Source organism: Adiantum capillus-veneris, chromosome 29 (assembly GCF_014529385.1).
Source record: "Adiantum capillus-veneris isolate H3 chromosome 29, ASM1452938v2, whole genome shotgun sequence".
In the NCBI taxonomy this organism is placed as follows: domain Eukaryota; kingdom Viridiplantae; phylum Streptophyta; class Polypodiopsida; order Polypodiales; family Pteridaceae; genus Adiantum; species Adiantum capillus-veneris.
In genome coordinates this window covers 66,257,659-66,273,494 of record NC_140959.1, presented here as the reverse complement: position 1 = coordinate 66,273,494, position 15,836 = coordinate 66,257,659, and the positions used below count along the sequence as shown (strand labels likewise).

General features: G+C 41.8%; 1 protein-coding gene across 2 annotated transcripts; it reads right to left on the bottom strand.

The window, feature by feature from the left end:
* Window positions 1–816: 816 nt before the first annotated feature.
* Window positions 817–3,235, bottom strand: LOC147419338 (U-box domain-containing protein 45-like). 2 transcript variants are annotated; one of them, XM_086505905.1, is made up of 3 exons: window positions 3,081–3,235; window positions 2,288–2,832; window positions 817–2,108 (listed from the first exon to the last, which is right to left on the bottom strand). In XM_086505905.1, the coding sequence occupies exons 2-3, from the start codon at window positions 2,596–2,598 to the stop codon at window positions 1,241–1,243; spliced, it is 1,179 nt and encodes a 392-aa protein (XP_086362031.1). In that variant the 5' UTR covers window positions 2,599–2,832; window positions 3,081–3,235; the 3' UTR covers window positions 817–1,240. The 2 variants fall into 2 exon arrangements, with proteins under 2 accessions (XP_086362031.1, XP_086362032.1); XM_086505906.1 differs by lacking the exon at window positions 3,081–3,235 and having other exon boundaries at window positions 2,288–3,061.
* Between the last annotated feature and the right edge of the window lie 12,601 nt (window positions 3,236–15,836).

Sequence of the window (15,836 nt, the reverse complement as noted above, 5' to 3'; positions counted from 1 at the left end):
TCAACTTCATTTTCAATCAATTCATCAGCAAGACTAGGTTGCCCAACCACTTGTGGTGATACATTTTCCAACACTGGCATGTCTTCACATGCCACATATGTGCACATGTCCATAGTCGCATCTAGTTGCCTTAAAATCACCTGTTTTATTGCCTAAAAAAGTTCACGAGCAAGCAAACAAATGGTCGATGTTGAAGACAATAATCAATTTCCCTGATTGAGCAATGACAGAACTCTTGCATTTTCATGATTATGTATGTATACATGCAATCTTAACCTCAAACCGAGCGAACCATTTGCTCCTCGCTATCACATGCAACCAAAGTTGTATGGAAAGTTAAGCCTCACAGTTGCATACAAGCTGCAATCCACAAACAGTTGAGTCTTAACATTTCACTTCATGGTTCATTCCGTGTAGCATTTGTTCCTCACTATCACATGCAACCAAAATTGTATGGAAAGTTAAGCCTCACAGTTGCATACAAGCTGCAATCCACAAAAATTTGAGCCTTTAACATTTCACTTCATGGTTCATTCCGTGGAGCAAACCATTTGCAGCATTTCTCAAGGCAACTCTTGTAGTAGCTACTCTCTGCTGCCGTTGTTGCAAAAGCCATTTTCATAGCTTCAGGCAAGACAAGTGATGAATAAACACATTTGCAGCATTTCTCAAGACAGTAGCTACTCCCTGCTGTTGTTGTTGCTACAGCCATTTTCATAGCTTCAGGCAAGACAAGTGGTAAATACACACACACAGATTGTTTTAACACCATAGATAAAGAGCTTCAATTGAGTTTAGAAATAAAAGTGAGCCCAATTAATGCAAGTAGTGGTTCCAAAATTGCTGCATGCCAGGTATGTACATTCAATGTGCCACAAGGAACACAAAGGAAAAAGCTCTTAAGGGAAAACCAAAGCAAAAGTACACCGAAATCCTGTCCGATAATGATTAAAAGGAACAGAGCGGCATAATACGACACAACTACCTCGGAAGATGTGTTTTGTACAACTAAGCCTAGAAGGGGTAAAAGCTCTATTAAACAAACCTAACCATTCTATAAAGTGTGGTTAAATCTATGTTTTCATATTTTCTGTAGAAAAAAAGACCACCGGAAACTCAACAGCTGTGCCTAACTAAAACGGATGTGTGATATAGACAAGTGTATCATATGCTTGCCGAGTGGCACAATATGGACTCCGACTACAGCAAGCAGAAAATTTCTGCAAGGACAAAGCTCTTCTCACTTGGACAAAACCTTGGCAGCACGGGCCGCAACAGGAAGGTCCGCTGAGCCACAAGCGCGTGCTCTCTGCTGCAAATGCCGCATGCTTTGCTCCATACTCAGCTGAACCATTTCCGTGAGCATTTTCTTCGCACTTCCCGTGCCTGCTTCCGCATTGTCCACGTGGGCGGCAATGTCGTAGGCAATACTCTGTAGCATCGCGGAAGCTGAAGCTGGGGATCCGGCTCTCTGCCGGGACGGCGAATCCCTCAATAACTCCAGCAACTTCCGTGCCTTCTCTTGAGCTTGCGACGTACCTTGCACCGTCAGCTCTAATAAGCCTGGAATAACACCTTCCTGAAGGATATAATCTCTATACTTGCACCTATTGCTCTGACACATTGTCAGAAGCGCACCCACCGCATGCTCTCTGCCTTTAACTGAGCCCTCTTCTAACACCTCAACTATGGCAAGCAAACCACCCTCTTCTTTGAGAATACTGGATCTGCCTTCTTCAAAGTCCATAAGCGCCTCAAGCAACGCAATTATTTTCTCTGCCACTTTCGATGACTTCTTACATTCTTTAAGTAGAAGGATCAAAGGTGCGCATGCGCCCGCCGCAAGAATTGGAACAAGATTTTCGCGGAGAGTGGACAAATTGTACAAAGCCATAACAGCATCAACCTTGCCTTGGAGACTGCCTCCAGTGAGCATCTCTACAAGTAATGGAGTTGACCCTGAGGCACCAATGACAGACTTATTTAATGTTGATGCAGATAAGGTCAGAATTGCAGCAGCGGCCGACTCTCGAAGATTTGCATCTTCAGACTGCATGAGCTCAACCAAAGGATTTAGTGCTCCTGCCTTGACAATCCTTACTTTGTTTCTGCAAGGCCAAAAGAAGAATCCATGCTTGTCAGACCAAATTTCAATCTCTTAATGAAGAATTACCATTTATCAAGTTCAAACTGACACGAACCTTTAATAGACCTGACAATTCTCCTAAAATCAAGCACATTCAAGCTCACTGACAGGTATAATAAGAACAATTTGAACAGATAGTACCTTTCATTTCGAACTGCAAGGTTCAAGAGAGCGAGCAGAGCAGCCTCTTTGACATCCATAGCTGAGGATTTGAGCATTGACACAAGCGGGATGATCACCCCAGCAGCAGCAAAGTAGGCACGGCACTTGGCAGAGGACTTGGTAAGCTTTCGAATTTGGTGGGCAGCACGTATGCGTGAATCACCCATGCCATATAAAAGAGACAACAAGACCTCTTGCATTCGTTGCTTATTGAGGGAATCCTTCTCCAAGGCTTCCATTTCCAGAGCGTCTGTGTCTTGTGAACTAAACTTCGTGTCTTCGAGAACCATGTCTGTGTAGAAAGGTTGAAAGTTGTGCGATTTGTGAACCAACGTCTGTGGAGGAGTGCTCAGCAAGGGTTTTGCTCGCTCATCAAGGGCTTTGATTTTGTATGATGCACGGGAGGGCTACCATGTCAAGAAACAGAGGAAGCAAGAATCGGTTGGCTTGAGCAAACGGTGGGCTAGAAAAGCCAGGGGTATGAGGGCCATGGGAATTCAAAGCTATGTAACAGGCAATCAAATCTACAATACACACAGAAACTTTAATCTCTCTCAGACTAAGACTCTCTCTCTCTCTCTCTCTCTCTCTCTCTCTCTCTCTCTCTCTCTCTCAGAGGGGTCTACATGCACAACCCACCAGCTAATAACACAGACCCATCGCAGAATTACTCATAGGCAAGCAGATAGTCACCAGAAAATGATATAGACAAGCAAACGCACGCACAAGGAATGAAGGGCGACAATTGAATACGACGCAGTTACCGTCTTACCGCTCGTGCGGCTGCATGGTCCTTTCTGTGTGTATTCTTGCTACGATGCATGACGTGCAGGACCCCATCAAACTAACTTATAGGCCTAGAACTTTAGAAGCAACAAGAAGAAGAAGCAATGGCGATGGCGAAGAGAGAGAGAGAGAGAGAGGGAGAGAGATGGGGAAAAAGGAAAATCAGATATTCCTTATCGACGGCTGGTAGTGGTCCCTTTCCATCTAAACGGCAGGCTTCTACTTTAGCTCTCAGACGTCCACGTGGCAGGACGCGCTGCCATCGGACGGAGGGGACCATGACAGAGGCGATTCCCGGTATTGGTAGCGAAATGCTAGGGCGAGGACTGGCTCTAGACGGTTGGCGGGGTGTGGGTCAATAAAGACATACGGACACGTGGCGGTTCTCTTATACATGTAGCTGGCTGCTAGAATAGCGGCGGTGTCTGGCCACGCTGCTAAATGAGCGGCCCTTTTTGGCTCTCCTCGGATTCCCGCCCGCCGGCCAGCATAAAATAAGATGCCCTTTTTTGGGCCTAAAAAGTTGAAAATAAAAAATTATATCCCCATGTGTCATTAGTCCTTTTCATTTCTCGGACACGTATCCTAAGCCCCATTTTATTATAGCCATTCAGATCAGATTCCACCCCACATTCAAAAGAAACCCTCTCACGTTTTCATCTATCTAATTAACAACACCATGATCACACCCAATTTCTACATGACACTTCATTCCAATATCTTTCTTTGGCTTGCCCTACCTAGAGCCCTAGCATCAACGACCAATGACACCTAGGGTGGATGAAGTGGTCCACGACGCGCAAGTGTCACATGGATGCCCAACCCCTCATTGTCATTTCATATGTCCAAGCTCTATAATGCATACATCAGGCGAAGTTGTTAAGGTGTGTTAATGCGAAGGTAGAGATTGTTGGATGCTTAGCTCTTGTTAAATATTTTTTCTTATGTCCACATTGGGGGGGGCCTTGAGGTCTAATCTCCACATTTGTAGGCAGTCCAGAGCCTCAATCCTCTTCTCCCTCAAGTTGCACAGAATCCTGTTGTTGCCTTGGACAATGGACCGAGAGGCTTGGTTGGGCCCTAAGGCCTGGTTCAGACTGCCGAGAAGGCACTGCTGAACTGCAACTAGACATCCACCTTCAAATTCACACATCTTGCTGGCTGTTAAAGGCTAAAGGTGAAGCAAAGAGATCGATCGCATGGGCTGTGTATCAGCGTGAGGAGTGCATCGATGGCATTCCCGCTCATGGAGCCTTGTGTCTGAGGGTACAATGCCGCCTGATTCCGTGGTGGGTCCAAAAAAGTGTGAAAGTTGAGCTCACCAAACCCTGGACACCACGACAGACAGATAACCCTTCGTGGGCGACTTGGGACGGCAATCTGAAATGGGCCTAAGTTACTTTCAATAAAAAAGTCACCACTCAACCAACACTAGGCCAACGTTGCCCACTAAGGTTTAAATTACAAATTGGAAATTAGAAAATAGATTTGATGTCTATTAGAAACTCGAAATTGAGTTCAGTTGTCAGAGGTGCTTATAATACTTATACATCATGCATCGATTTTCTATTGAAGCGATTGCATACCAGATTTGGTAATTCAAACACAAAGCACTCGAAGCTCAAGCATTTTACAACCATTGTCAAGGGAAAAACAAACACACATCCACACAATGCCCACATGCAAACATCAAAAAGGCTTTGCTATCATTTCTTAGTGTTACTAAAAGTAGCCACATTTAGTGTCTTTATCATTGGCATTTGCCTTAGAATGTTGCCAACTCAAAATGTACCATGCCATCAATATTGGAGCTCCTACATGTTCCACTCTTAACTTCACAACTAGAGGGTTCTTCCTCCCCTCATGCCTCTTGAGTTCGTGGGTGCTCTGTCCTAGTCTATTCCCTTTTCAATTGTGCGGTCGTTGATGCCCATATCTTCTAAATCATCAACTTATTCTACCCACCTAGTTCTTGGTGGCAACCATACTTGTGTATGAGAGTCTCGCGACACATGTAGTTATGGAGGGTGTACCTATGGTGAAGATAGTCCTACTCAATCTAAAATCTATAATGTACATTAATAAAGAAAATATTGATTCTCATCAATCAAGCATGGAATGGACAAAGAAGTGCATGCACGCACTTGAGAGCACATATACAAGCTGTAGAGAGGTCACTTGTTTCAACACACACTAAAGTATACACATATAGTCACAAGCACACTTGTAATGCAAAAAAGAAAGAGCATACACACTCACCAGAGAATAGAAGAGAGTAGAGAAGGAAAGAAGCTCTTCATTACCTCAACATAAAAGTACAAACCAAGCTTGCAAGCTATGGAAGCTTTATTTTATTTCCAAGGAGAGGAGAGCTCTCATCAATCAAGCATGGAATGCACAAAGAATTGCATGCACACGCTCGAAAGCACATATACAAGCAATAGAAAGATCTCTTGTTTCAACACACACAAAAGCATACACATAGTGTCACAAGCACACTTGCAAGGCAAAAAAAAAGGAGCACGCACACTCACTAGAGAATAGAATAGAGTAGATGTGAGAGCAAGGGTCCTATGGGCAAGGGCGTGGTTGAGTGGGAAGGGTCCCTAGGGAAATTCCTATCACACCTCAAACATGAATTATGATTTTCTTTTCACATCTCCTCAATCTACATGGATATTTGTGGAGACCGTAATTTTATGATGTATATGAAGGTTTGGCGTGATAGAAGGATAGACTTGAAGAAGTTCCACTTGGGAGAACATTAGTGTGATTACAATATAATTTTCACTTTTTTCCAAGGAAGAAAATTGGGAGTAGTGTGAGGGAAAGGGTCCCATGGGCAAGGCCATGGCTAAATAAGAAGGGTCCCTAGGGCAAGCCCTACCACACGTCAGGCATGCATATGTAAGGGGCTCTTTATAGAGGTTGGTTGGGAGGAGACCCCACAAGTTCCTATAGTAGAGAAGGAAATAAGCTCTTCATTGACTCAACATGAAAGTATAAAGCAAGCTTACAAGCTATGGAAGCTTCAGCTTGTTTCCAAAGAGAGGAGAGCTCTTGTGTAAGGATTAGGTCAAAAGCCTTTCCACATTTTACAAAGTAATATTTATACATAGAGCTTTCAAACAAGTTGTATGAGCTCTTGTGTAAAGTATAGGTCAAAAGCCTTTTTCACATTTTACAAAATAATATTTATACATAGAGCTTTCAAACAAGTTGTATGACATAACTAACCTTGACTGAATTGTAATTGTTTGGTTATGCTCCATTGTGATTTTTACAAAGAAGAGTTAAAATAACTAGTCTAAGCATAAATTGGGAGCATGGGAGATAGAAGTTGGAACTCATGTGAGCCTTGGCTCACATAGAAAGGTTACATCATGTCCAACATTGCAATTTTAACCATTCAAGAAATATCACAATAAATGTGTGCAATGGCCGGGCAACACTCAAAACAACTTTTGTTTTCGTGTTTGCAAGTAGTATCTCCAATGAGGGCAAAAACATGTATGATTTCTCTTCTCCTTATCCTCTTTTAAATGACCTATTACACAACCATGGTGGGCATCTTCAGAGTTGACTTTTGTTGAATCACCACTTTGATTAAGTTTTTAACCTTTCTTCTACATTTCCATAACACTTCAAAAATTAGGTTTAGCTAGTATAGCTAGCGGCTTCGTTGCCTCTCTCTCTCTCTCTCTCTCTCTCTCTCTCTCTCTCTCTCTCCGTCGCTATGCTCCCAGAGCTGCAAGCCACACCCACCGATTGAAGCAATTTCTGACGCGTGGCAAGGGGGAGCCGAAATTCCCTCCCTCTTTATCTATTAGTATAGACAAGGATTTAAGTAATGCAATTAGACTTAACTCCACCTTATGCCATGTAACTCTACTTTTATCATCTTGATCTCCATATACCATGGTTAACCAAGCTTGGATTTCATTGACCAACGTTGACAAAATCCTAATTGGCATGTGTGTACTTATTGGTGCACATCATGAGACCCATGAGGAAGCCCAAAGGAAATTCAACCTTGTTTTGTAAAATCAAAAGCACCTTTTGTGTGCCTTAGAGACTCTGCAATCTATGTATAATCACAAGAGATTCTCTTTTATAGGAGGTGGCTTGTGTTTTCAAGCAATAAAATTGATATTGATGTTAAACAAGGGTTAATGCATCACTTCCTTTGGCTTTGCCAAACGGCTTTCCACTTTGAGTTTTAAATCATATTTATTCACCCTTCTTGTAGAAATTACTTCCCTTCAGCCTTTCGTGAGTAAAATCTCCATGATCAAACGATCCCTACATCGACTCTACTACTACTGGCTCGCACTTTGTTTTATTCATTCATTATGAAGATTCCTCCTCGATATTCTCTTGACCTTTCGACCTCTGCTTATGGTAGTCTGCTTACCATTCAAAAGGTACAATGAGTTTTGAACCCTCACGGGGCAACCCATACCTCCCATTCATGCGTTGGTGTAGGCCATCCAAGCAAATGGCCGATGTTGCAATTTCAACTCATCAAGTTTTAGAAAAAAAAAATATGATTGTATCTAGCAACAGCAACACCCAGCCGTGCGCCCTCTCCGCTGCTTCCTCTTCCTACGTCGTGCAAAGCGTGGAGGACGGACTTCAACAACTACGCTCACGTCCATCACTAGTTGCGCGCAACACTCCTGCTTTTGATTGTGCTACCGAGAGGCATCACATGAGATTCTTGTTGTTTTCCAATTTTTCCCAGCCGGGTACCGCCTACTAGCATGGTGAAAATTGGTTGTTTTCCATAGATTTTTGTTGTAAACTTTCAAGGTATTTATTCAAATTTTTAACTACAATCTCTCCAGATTTTGACCTTACAAATTAAAGTGCAAAAAATTTATCACCAATGTTGGGCATTTTTCCCCACAAAATTTTCACTACAACATGGATGTGCTAGCGTTGGTGCAATGTGCCAAAATGGCTTTTAAAAGACTTCTCCTAGAGATTAGCGCTATGCATACCACAAGAGAGAAGAGAAGAGGGACGTGGAGCACTAAGTACAATCCGTCCCCATGCAAGAGTGAGCATTTTCCCTTTGCATGTATTCATCTATAGATTTCATTCAATGCTCAAAATGGTTACAATTGTTTGCGTGGACATAGAATAATAGTTCTCAAATAATAAATTTTTCATAGGCTATTGCTCAATTCATAAATAGTTCTTTGGCAAAGAACTCTCCTAGTGCCACCTGTCGACTATAGCAAATAGTTGTTAATGCATCTAATATCATTATAGATGATCTTAGTGCTCTCTCTCTCTCTCTCTCTCTCTCTCTCTCTCTCTCTCTCTCTAACCCACTTCTCTTCAAAGGAGACATAACATTCAGCTCAACACTTGTCTAGGATTGATCACTTTGTTCTCTTGGGATTGTTTTCATGTTATAATGTTTTCTCAATGTTCATATGTGACCAAACTAAATTTGGAGCCTTCTTTCTCTAGGACACAAATGAAAATATTCAAAATGTCATTAAGGGATCCCAAAATTTTGTGGAGACAACAATGCTAGAAATTCCAAAGTGCATGAGTTTTCTAGGGAATCCAAGAGGTTGTCAATGACCAAGTCGAAACATTATCAAGAAATGTTTATATAAGAGGTAGAAAACACAAGAATAATATCAAATGAGGGGGTAAAAGCTAAAAGCTCATCTAAGTTGATTTTCCAAGGCTAATATTAGCCCTCAAGATAACAATACAAAGTTTGTTAGGTCACTATAGTACGTGCAAAGAGAAGAAGCGATTAGAACAAAGCTACACACACACACACATACACAGATTTCCCTACAACAATATGCAATGCATTGCTCTCTTCATATCTTATCCCCTACAGTTTATATATGCCCTAGTATAGTTCATGCCCAAGTGGCCATAAGGTAACAATCATAATCTCTAGTGCTCCTCCTAAAGCTCAACAAGAGCTTGGATATGATGGATTCCCATTGCTTCTTGAAAGTACAAAAACTTATTCTTTGTAGCAGGGGCTCCTGTGAAGTTTTCTACCACTTTGGTCCTTACATACACCTATTGGGCCGCTCGTAAAAGAATTTTGCCTTTGCTAAAATGGTAGTGCACCTTATGTGTGTACTACAAGCATGTTAAACCTAATTCTTTGCCAAAATAAAGTTTCTAGTGTTTTCACGATAAGTAACCATATTGTCCTTAACCTCAGTGCCAAAAACATTCTCAAACATGATTCTTCACAAGCTTCCATAGCTTGTGAGAATTGGAGGAATATAGCATGCTCATCCACATCCATCCTTGCCTCTATATAGACCCCAAGTCTTTATTTCAGGATCCCCCTTGACCATACATGCATAGATTAAGGCCTTGTCTCCCAATCCTACCTTGCACCTGACATATATAGCATGCTCATCCACATCCATCCTTGCCTCTATATAGACCCCAAGTCCTACCTTGCACCTGACAATTGGAGGAATATAGAATACTCATCCACATCCATCCTTGCCTCTATATAGACCCCAAGTCTTTATTTCAAGATCCCCCTTGACCATGCATGCATAGATTAAGGCCTTGTCTCCCAGTCCTACCTTGCAACTGGCATTACTACCCCCTTGGAGAAGGGGTCCTCAAAAACAAAAGTGTGGTAATATCTTCTTAAGAGCACCAATGTTTTCCACAATGGAACCTCTCACAGGTCCAACTATCGATTTGATCGATACATGGTTTAGTAGGAGGTTCAATGAAACCAAGAAGAACATCTTGATTATCTACATTGTTGTCCCTTTGTAAAAAAATTTGTAAATGGCATACATCCAAAATAGTGTTTAGACTCTATTAATAACTCCCTTGAGTATATGAGTTACCACAGCTAAGAGGTGAACAAATGAATGACCAGCTTTCAAACTTTCTGAAAAGGTGTTGGAACATGTAAGAATACCTCTTCTTAACTTTCTATGAAACCAACTTGCCGACATATTTCATCAGCACAAACTAAGTCCTTGACTTGTTGAAAACTTGACATAAACATGAAGAGACTAAACGTAGTCACGACATGCTTTGCATCATGATAAGCAAGCTCCAAACTAGATAGAATAATCTTTCCAATTGGATTGCTTCTCACTAATGTATGCTCTTAGCATGTCCTCTAGCATTATATTAATACTTCCAATGTAATCTATATAATATATATATATATATTGTGAACAAATAACTTGGCGAAAGAGTGGATTTGATTGGAATAAACTTACAAAGTTTAGGCAATATATGTACAAGCACCCATATCGAGCCATCACCTCGTATGGTGGTTGGTAGACCCACAATAAATCCCATAGAGATATTGAACTCGTGGTGCAAAAATCTTCATAACCTATCAAATTTATGAATTTTCATGCCGTCCAAAATATGTTTCTGCTAAACACGAGGACCCATAACACTTAGTGTGCATGCATTTAGCAAAAGTGTATTTGAACTTGCATTTCCATGACTAATGATTTTGAGTTGCCAATACGTATTGCAAATGTTGTGCTCATAGGATATCTAATACTGAGAGGACTAGAGTATGCAACTCTGCACCCAACCATACACTATATAGGCCTTGCCTAGCTATTAATAGGGGCCCCTTGATCGCATGTCCGTCCTGGCCCTTGACCTGCCGCATGGTCTTACCCTAGGCTTGACATTACTCCCCCCTTGGAGAAGCATTTTTGTCCTTGAAAACAAAAGTGGTTGTATCTTCATAAGAACATTAATGTTTTCCACATTGGCATCTTTCAAGATCCAGTTGTTTGTTTTAGTGGAACATGGTGTGAGCAGGATGGAAACACACACAACGCCTCTATAATCACCCAACGCACACTCTTGGGATGATGCACACACACACACCTACACTATGGGGCACCACTCGGCTTACACAACCCACCTGGCCGAGACAGAGAAACACACCAATGGAGTGAGAGGAGAGAGACTATCCATTTGCCCACTCAACACAGAGACACACACACACACACACACACCCACAAAATCAACTCAAAAGAGGAATATTTCTAATGTTTAGATACAATTGAGCTTGGGCCAACACCAATGGGGCAAATAGCTCACACAAAATGGATAAAATATACCAGATACAATCACAAATTGGAGCAGAGGCTTCACTCATAAGAGAAACTTACACAGCCAAAACAACATCAAAACAATGAGTAATTTGGCAAAATGGGCAGCACCATTGCATCCGAAACAGCCCAAAATCCCAGACTACAATATCAAAGTGCTCAAATCCGACCTTGGACGAGTAGTTTATGGCCAAAACATGCTCCAAAAACAGCAAAAACTCAGTTGCGGCTGTTCATCCTCTTCTCTCCACACTTTGCTGGTTTTTTTATCAGTTTTTTCAGTGTCCACACTTCACTTTATCACTTGGGCACCTTTGGCATTTTGATTGACCTCAAACGAACCGCGAACAGGCCAAAAAATGGCCACACAGCGCGTTTTTGTCACCCTTCTACATCCATCCGCACACTTGGCACTCAAATTTTTCCAATAATGCATCCCACAATCACATGAAGTGGCCCCAAATATAGTTCTCATGATGACCTTTTCCATGCTTCATCACAAGAAAACACCCACACTGTGTCCATACTTATCCATGTGCAAGCCTTAACCCATTCGGCCTCCTGATACCACTGGATGTCATCTGACGCACCTGCTTACCTCATGGCGTGCGCCCATTGATAGATTCCTTGAGAAGTTTTACGTGCTACCAACTCCTCATTATAGAAAAAACACATTTGTACTGGTGATAATGAAAATCGATGTACTATGTACACGTTGTCCTACCTGTACACATGTGGGCCCCACATAACCACCTAGCTCTGGAAAATGGGCAATCCTTTATTCGATGCACCATGCATGTGTATGTACATATGCACAATCACTTCTTCCAAAAAACTCTTAACGTAATTTGCCCATCCCCTAGCCTGCTAGATCATTCATGATCAGCAGCAGCAAAAAGAGATATGAGACTCGCCGCATCACGCGTCTCCTCATCCCTCACATACATTACATGTTCCGCAGACAACTCATCTTGCTCCACCATCATTAATCTAGCATGATATAATTTAAGACGTAATCTATTTACACTTGACTTATGTAATATCCCATCCAAGTTAGCCAACTAATATGTACCATTCGGAAAACACTCAACTACCTTGAAAGGGCCTTTCCACTTAATTTGAAACTTCTTTTGGAATGTCTTGTCCAGCTTACTGTTGTGGCACAAAACCAAGTCATGTTTCTTGATACCCTTACTTTTGACCGTTTCATTTATCTTTGCTAAAGCCTTATCTTGTATCTGCCCACAATGTTCCAATGCACTCATCCTATCCAGCTGAACCTCTTGTAATTTCTTTGAATGCATCACTAGACTGTCCAAGCAACTTCTCTAACATCTTGACTGCAAGCAACTCTACTTCCACAGGCTGCAATAGTGCTTCTTTTCCATGTACCAAATGAAATGGAGTAAACCTTGTACATGTCTTCACCGAAGTACGGTAAGCCCATAAGCAATTCCAAATCCCAATTCTTTCCTTGGTGCTCTGTCACTTTTGAAAGAATTTGTACCAACTCACCATTCAATCTTTCAAGCCATTACATTGTGGATAATAAGGAGTGGTATGCTAGTGCCTAATCTTTATCTTTACGCATAAAAAGTCTAATAGTTTAGCTCTAAATCCTGGCCCCTTGTCCGAAAGTAGCTCTAGTGGCACCCCAAACTTGCAACATATTTCATCATACACAAATTTTTCCACATCCTTTGCAATGATTGTTTTTACTGCTATAGCCTCTGCCCATCTAGAGAGATAGTCCACTGCAGTCAAAATATAGCTTTTGCCCCTGCTTGTGATAGGTAACGGGCCTATTGCATCAATCCCCCACTTTTCAAACACATCAAACGCCATAATGGTTTTTCGTAGCTCTGGCTTCAACACTCTCTTCCCAAATGCTTGACACCTATTGCAAGACCTACACCAATGGTGAACATCCTTGTGCAAACTAAGCCATACATACCCCTCTTGCAAGATCTTATGCAAGGTGATCTTTAGAGAAAAATTTCCGCCACATGCGCCTTCATGATTCTCTTCCAACACTCTATAAATCTCCTCCCACCAAGGTACACGTCTCAACACAAGATCAACCCCTTTCATGTATAAGACATCACCAATCAATTTGTACTTGGATGCTCTATGCACAAAGCCATACTTCTTAGACTTGTGAATGTCCTTCGGAATGATTCCTGTTAGCAAAAACTCCTCTTCTTGAGCCAAACTCTCCCGACCATGATAAAGAGGTAAATTGGTCATCAACACAAATAGCTCCCCAATCATGCTTTGAGCTGCTTCATGTGCCCCTCCATTCAGAGCACGTTCAATGTGTCTGATGCTCCATGGTTTGAACTTTTTTAACAGGCCTTTAATTTTGAAACACATTTCCTTCAATGAGGTGTTCTTGCTCTTCCACACACCCAACACTTGCTTCAAAACTAACAAGGAATCACCTTTTATGCTCAACCTTCTAATCCCATGCTTCAAACAAATGTGTAATCCGGCTTCCAACGTAGCATATTCAGCCTCATTGTTACTATGAGCATCCAGTTTTAACCCTTTCTTGCATACTAGCTTCCCCTCTAGATCGTAAAGTGCTATACCCCCTGAAGCCACATCATGGCTCTTTCTGTATGAGCCATCAAAGAACAACACATGTGCATTGTTGATCTGTGGCACTTCTTCAACTACCCTTCTCACCACCTCTTCCTTAACAAGAAGAAGATTCTCCTTGTAAGTCAACAAATTAGCTAGGGTAGCTCTTGTATTGTCTTCCACTAAAAAAGAGAACTCAAACTCTTGCAGCTCAATTACCCTCTTAACCACATTTTACCTGTTAGTGCCATTAATTCACTGTGGCAAAAAGGTGTAACTCGTTAAAAAAACAAAAGGTCGTGGTAGCAAGTAATGACCAAATCGCCGACAGGCAAATATTACATTGGCCATCACTAGCTCTACTTTCGAGAATTTTATCTCTGCTACCAACTTCACTCTGCTTGCACAATACACTGGTCTCATATAATGGTTGCCCTTCCCCTTTTGCAATAGCATAGTTCCAATGGCATCATCCCCTATGATGAATTTACATAAAATGCTTGCTCCCAATCAGGAGACTGCATGGTTGACAACCCCCTAACACCTCTTTTGCCTCTTGAAACACTTCTTCACACCTATCATCCCATTGAAATGGATCATGCTTTGCCACTTGTTGTGATGTATAAAGGAGCTGTGAAGACAATGGAATAAACCACGCCATGTACTTCACTTTGTGTATAAAGGTTGCCAATTGCTTTGTACTCTTAGGTGATGGAAGAAGAATAATAAACTTAACCTTGTCTGGATCAGCCTCAATGCCATTTTTTGACACCATATGGCCCAATAACTTCACCTGTGGTTGTGCTAGATGACATTTCTTTGGATTTAGCTGTCCTCCACATTCATCCTATCGAGCCAATACCATCTGCAGCTTCTCATGGTGTTCAGCCCTACTACTGTAGACACAGAAGTACGTCGTCCATAAAAGCTTTAACACAACTACCAATGAATGGTGCCAATACCCAATTTTCTCTCTCTTGATAGAAAGATGGTCCATTTGACAACCCAAATGGCAATACCATGTAGCAATAACAGCCCCATGGCGTAATGAAAGTTGTCTTTGTTCGGTTTTTAAGAGAAATCTTCAATTGAAAATAGACTGAAAAACCATCACACACACTGTACCTCTCATAACCTTCCACTAAATCTAAGATCTGATCGATGAATGGAAGAGGATATGGGTTCTTCTTAGTGGCTGCATATAAGGGTTTAAAATATACACAAATCCTCCAATTTCCATCCTTCTTTGGGCTGACTACTACTGGACCGTACCCATTCTGTGGTTTCCACTGGGACTATGAACCCTGCCTTCAATAACTTGTCCACCTCTTCCTGTTGAAGAGCGCGTGCGAAAGCGTGTGTGTGTGCAGCAATGGAGAAGAGAGAAGACACAGGTTTGGGTGGACTCCAAACACAATGGTGTTAGGGTTATGAGTCCTTATTCTTTTATGTAGAATGAATGGTTAGTGTTAGTTCCCAGTAGTCTCCAATCTCCCAACACTTAGGTGCGGCACATTGGGCTTTACCACCCGAAAAACCTCCCACTTAAAGGACAATGTGCCTTTAAGCTGGGGTGACAATGTATATATATATACAATAGAGGTAGACAATGATCATGATCATCTACCCAATGCCCATGAGTGCCCAACAATGTGCAAACCGCTCTGAAGGTAAGCCCTTTGTTAGAAGATCAACAGGGTTTTCAGTGGTGTGAATCTTGGCAAGCTGCAATCGCTTGTCCTCAAGCACCTCAATGAAGTGATACTTCACATCCACATGCTTTGTCTTTGCATGAAACACTAGATTATTTGCCAATTGTATAGCACTTTGGCTATCACAATGTAACACAGGCATCTCAACATTGATTCCCAAGTCTCCCACTAGTCGACCAAGCCATATAGCTTCCTTGCAAGCTTCTGAAGCTGCAACATATTCAGCCTCTGTAGTAGACAAGGTAACACAATCTTGCAAACAAGATCTCCATGAAACTGCACCTCCAGTGAATTCAAAAACATAGCTTGAAGTGGACCTTCTCTTGTCCAAGTCTCCTG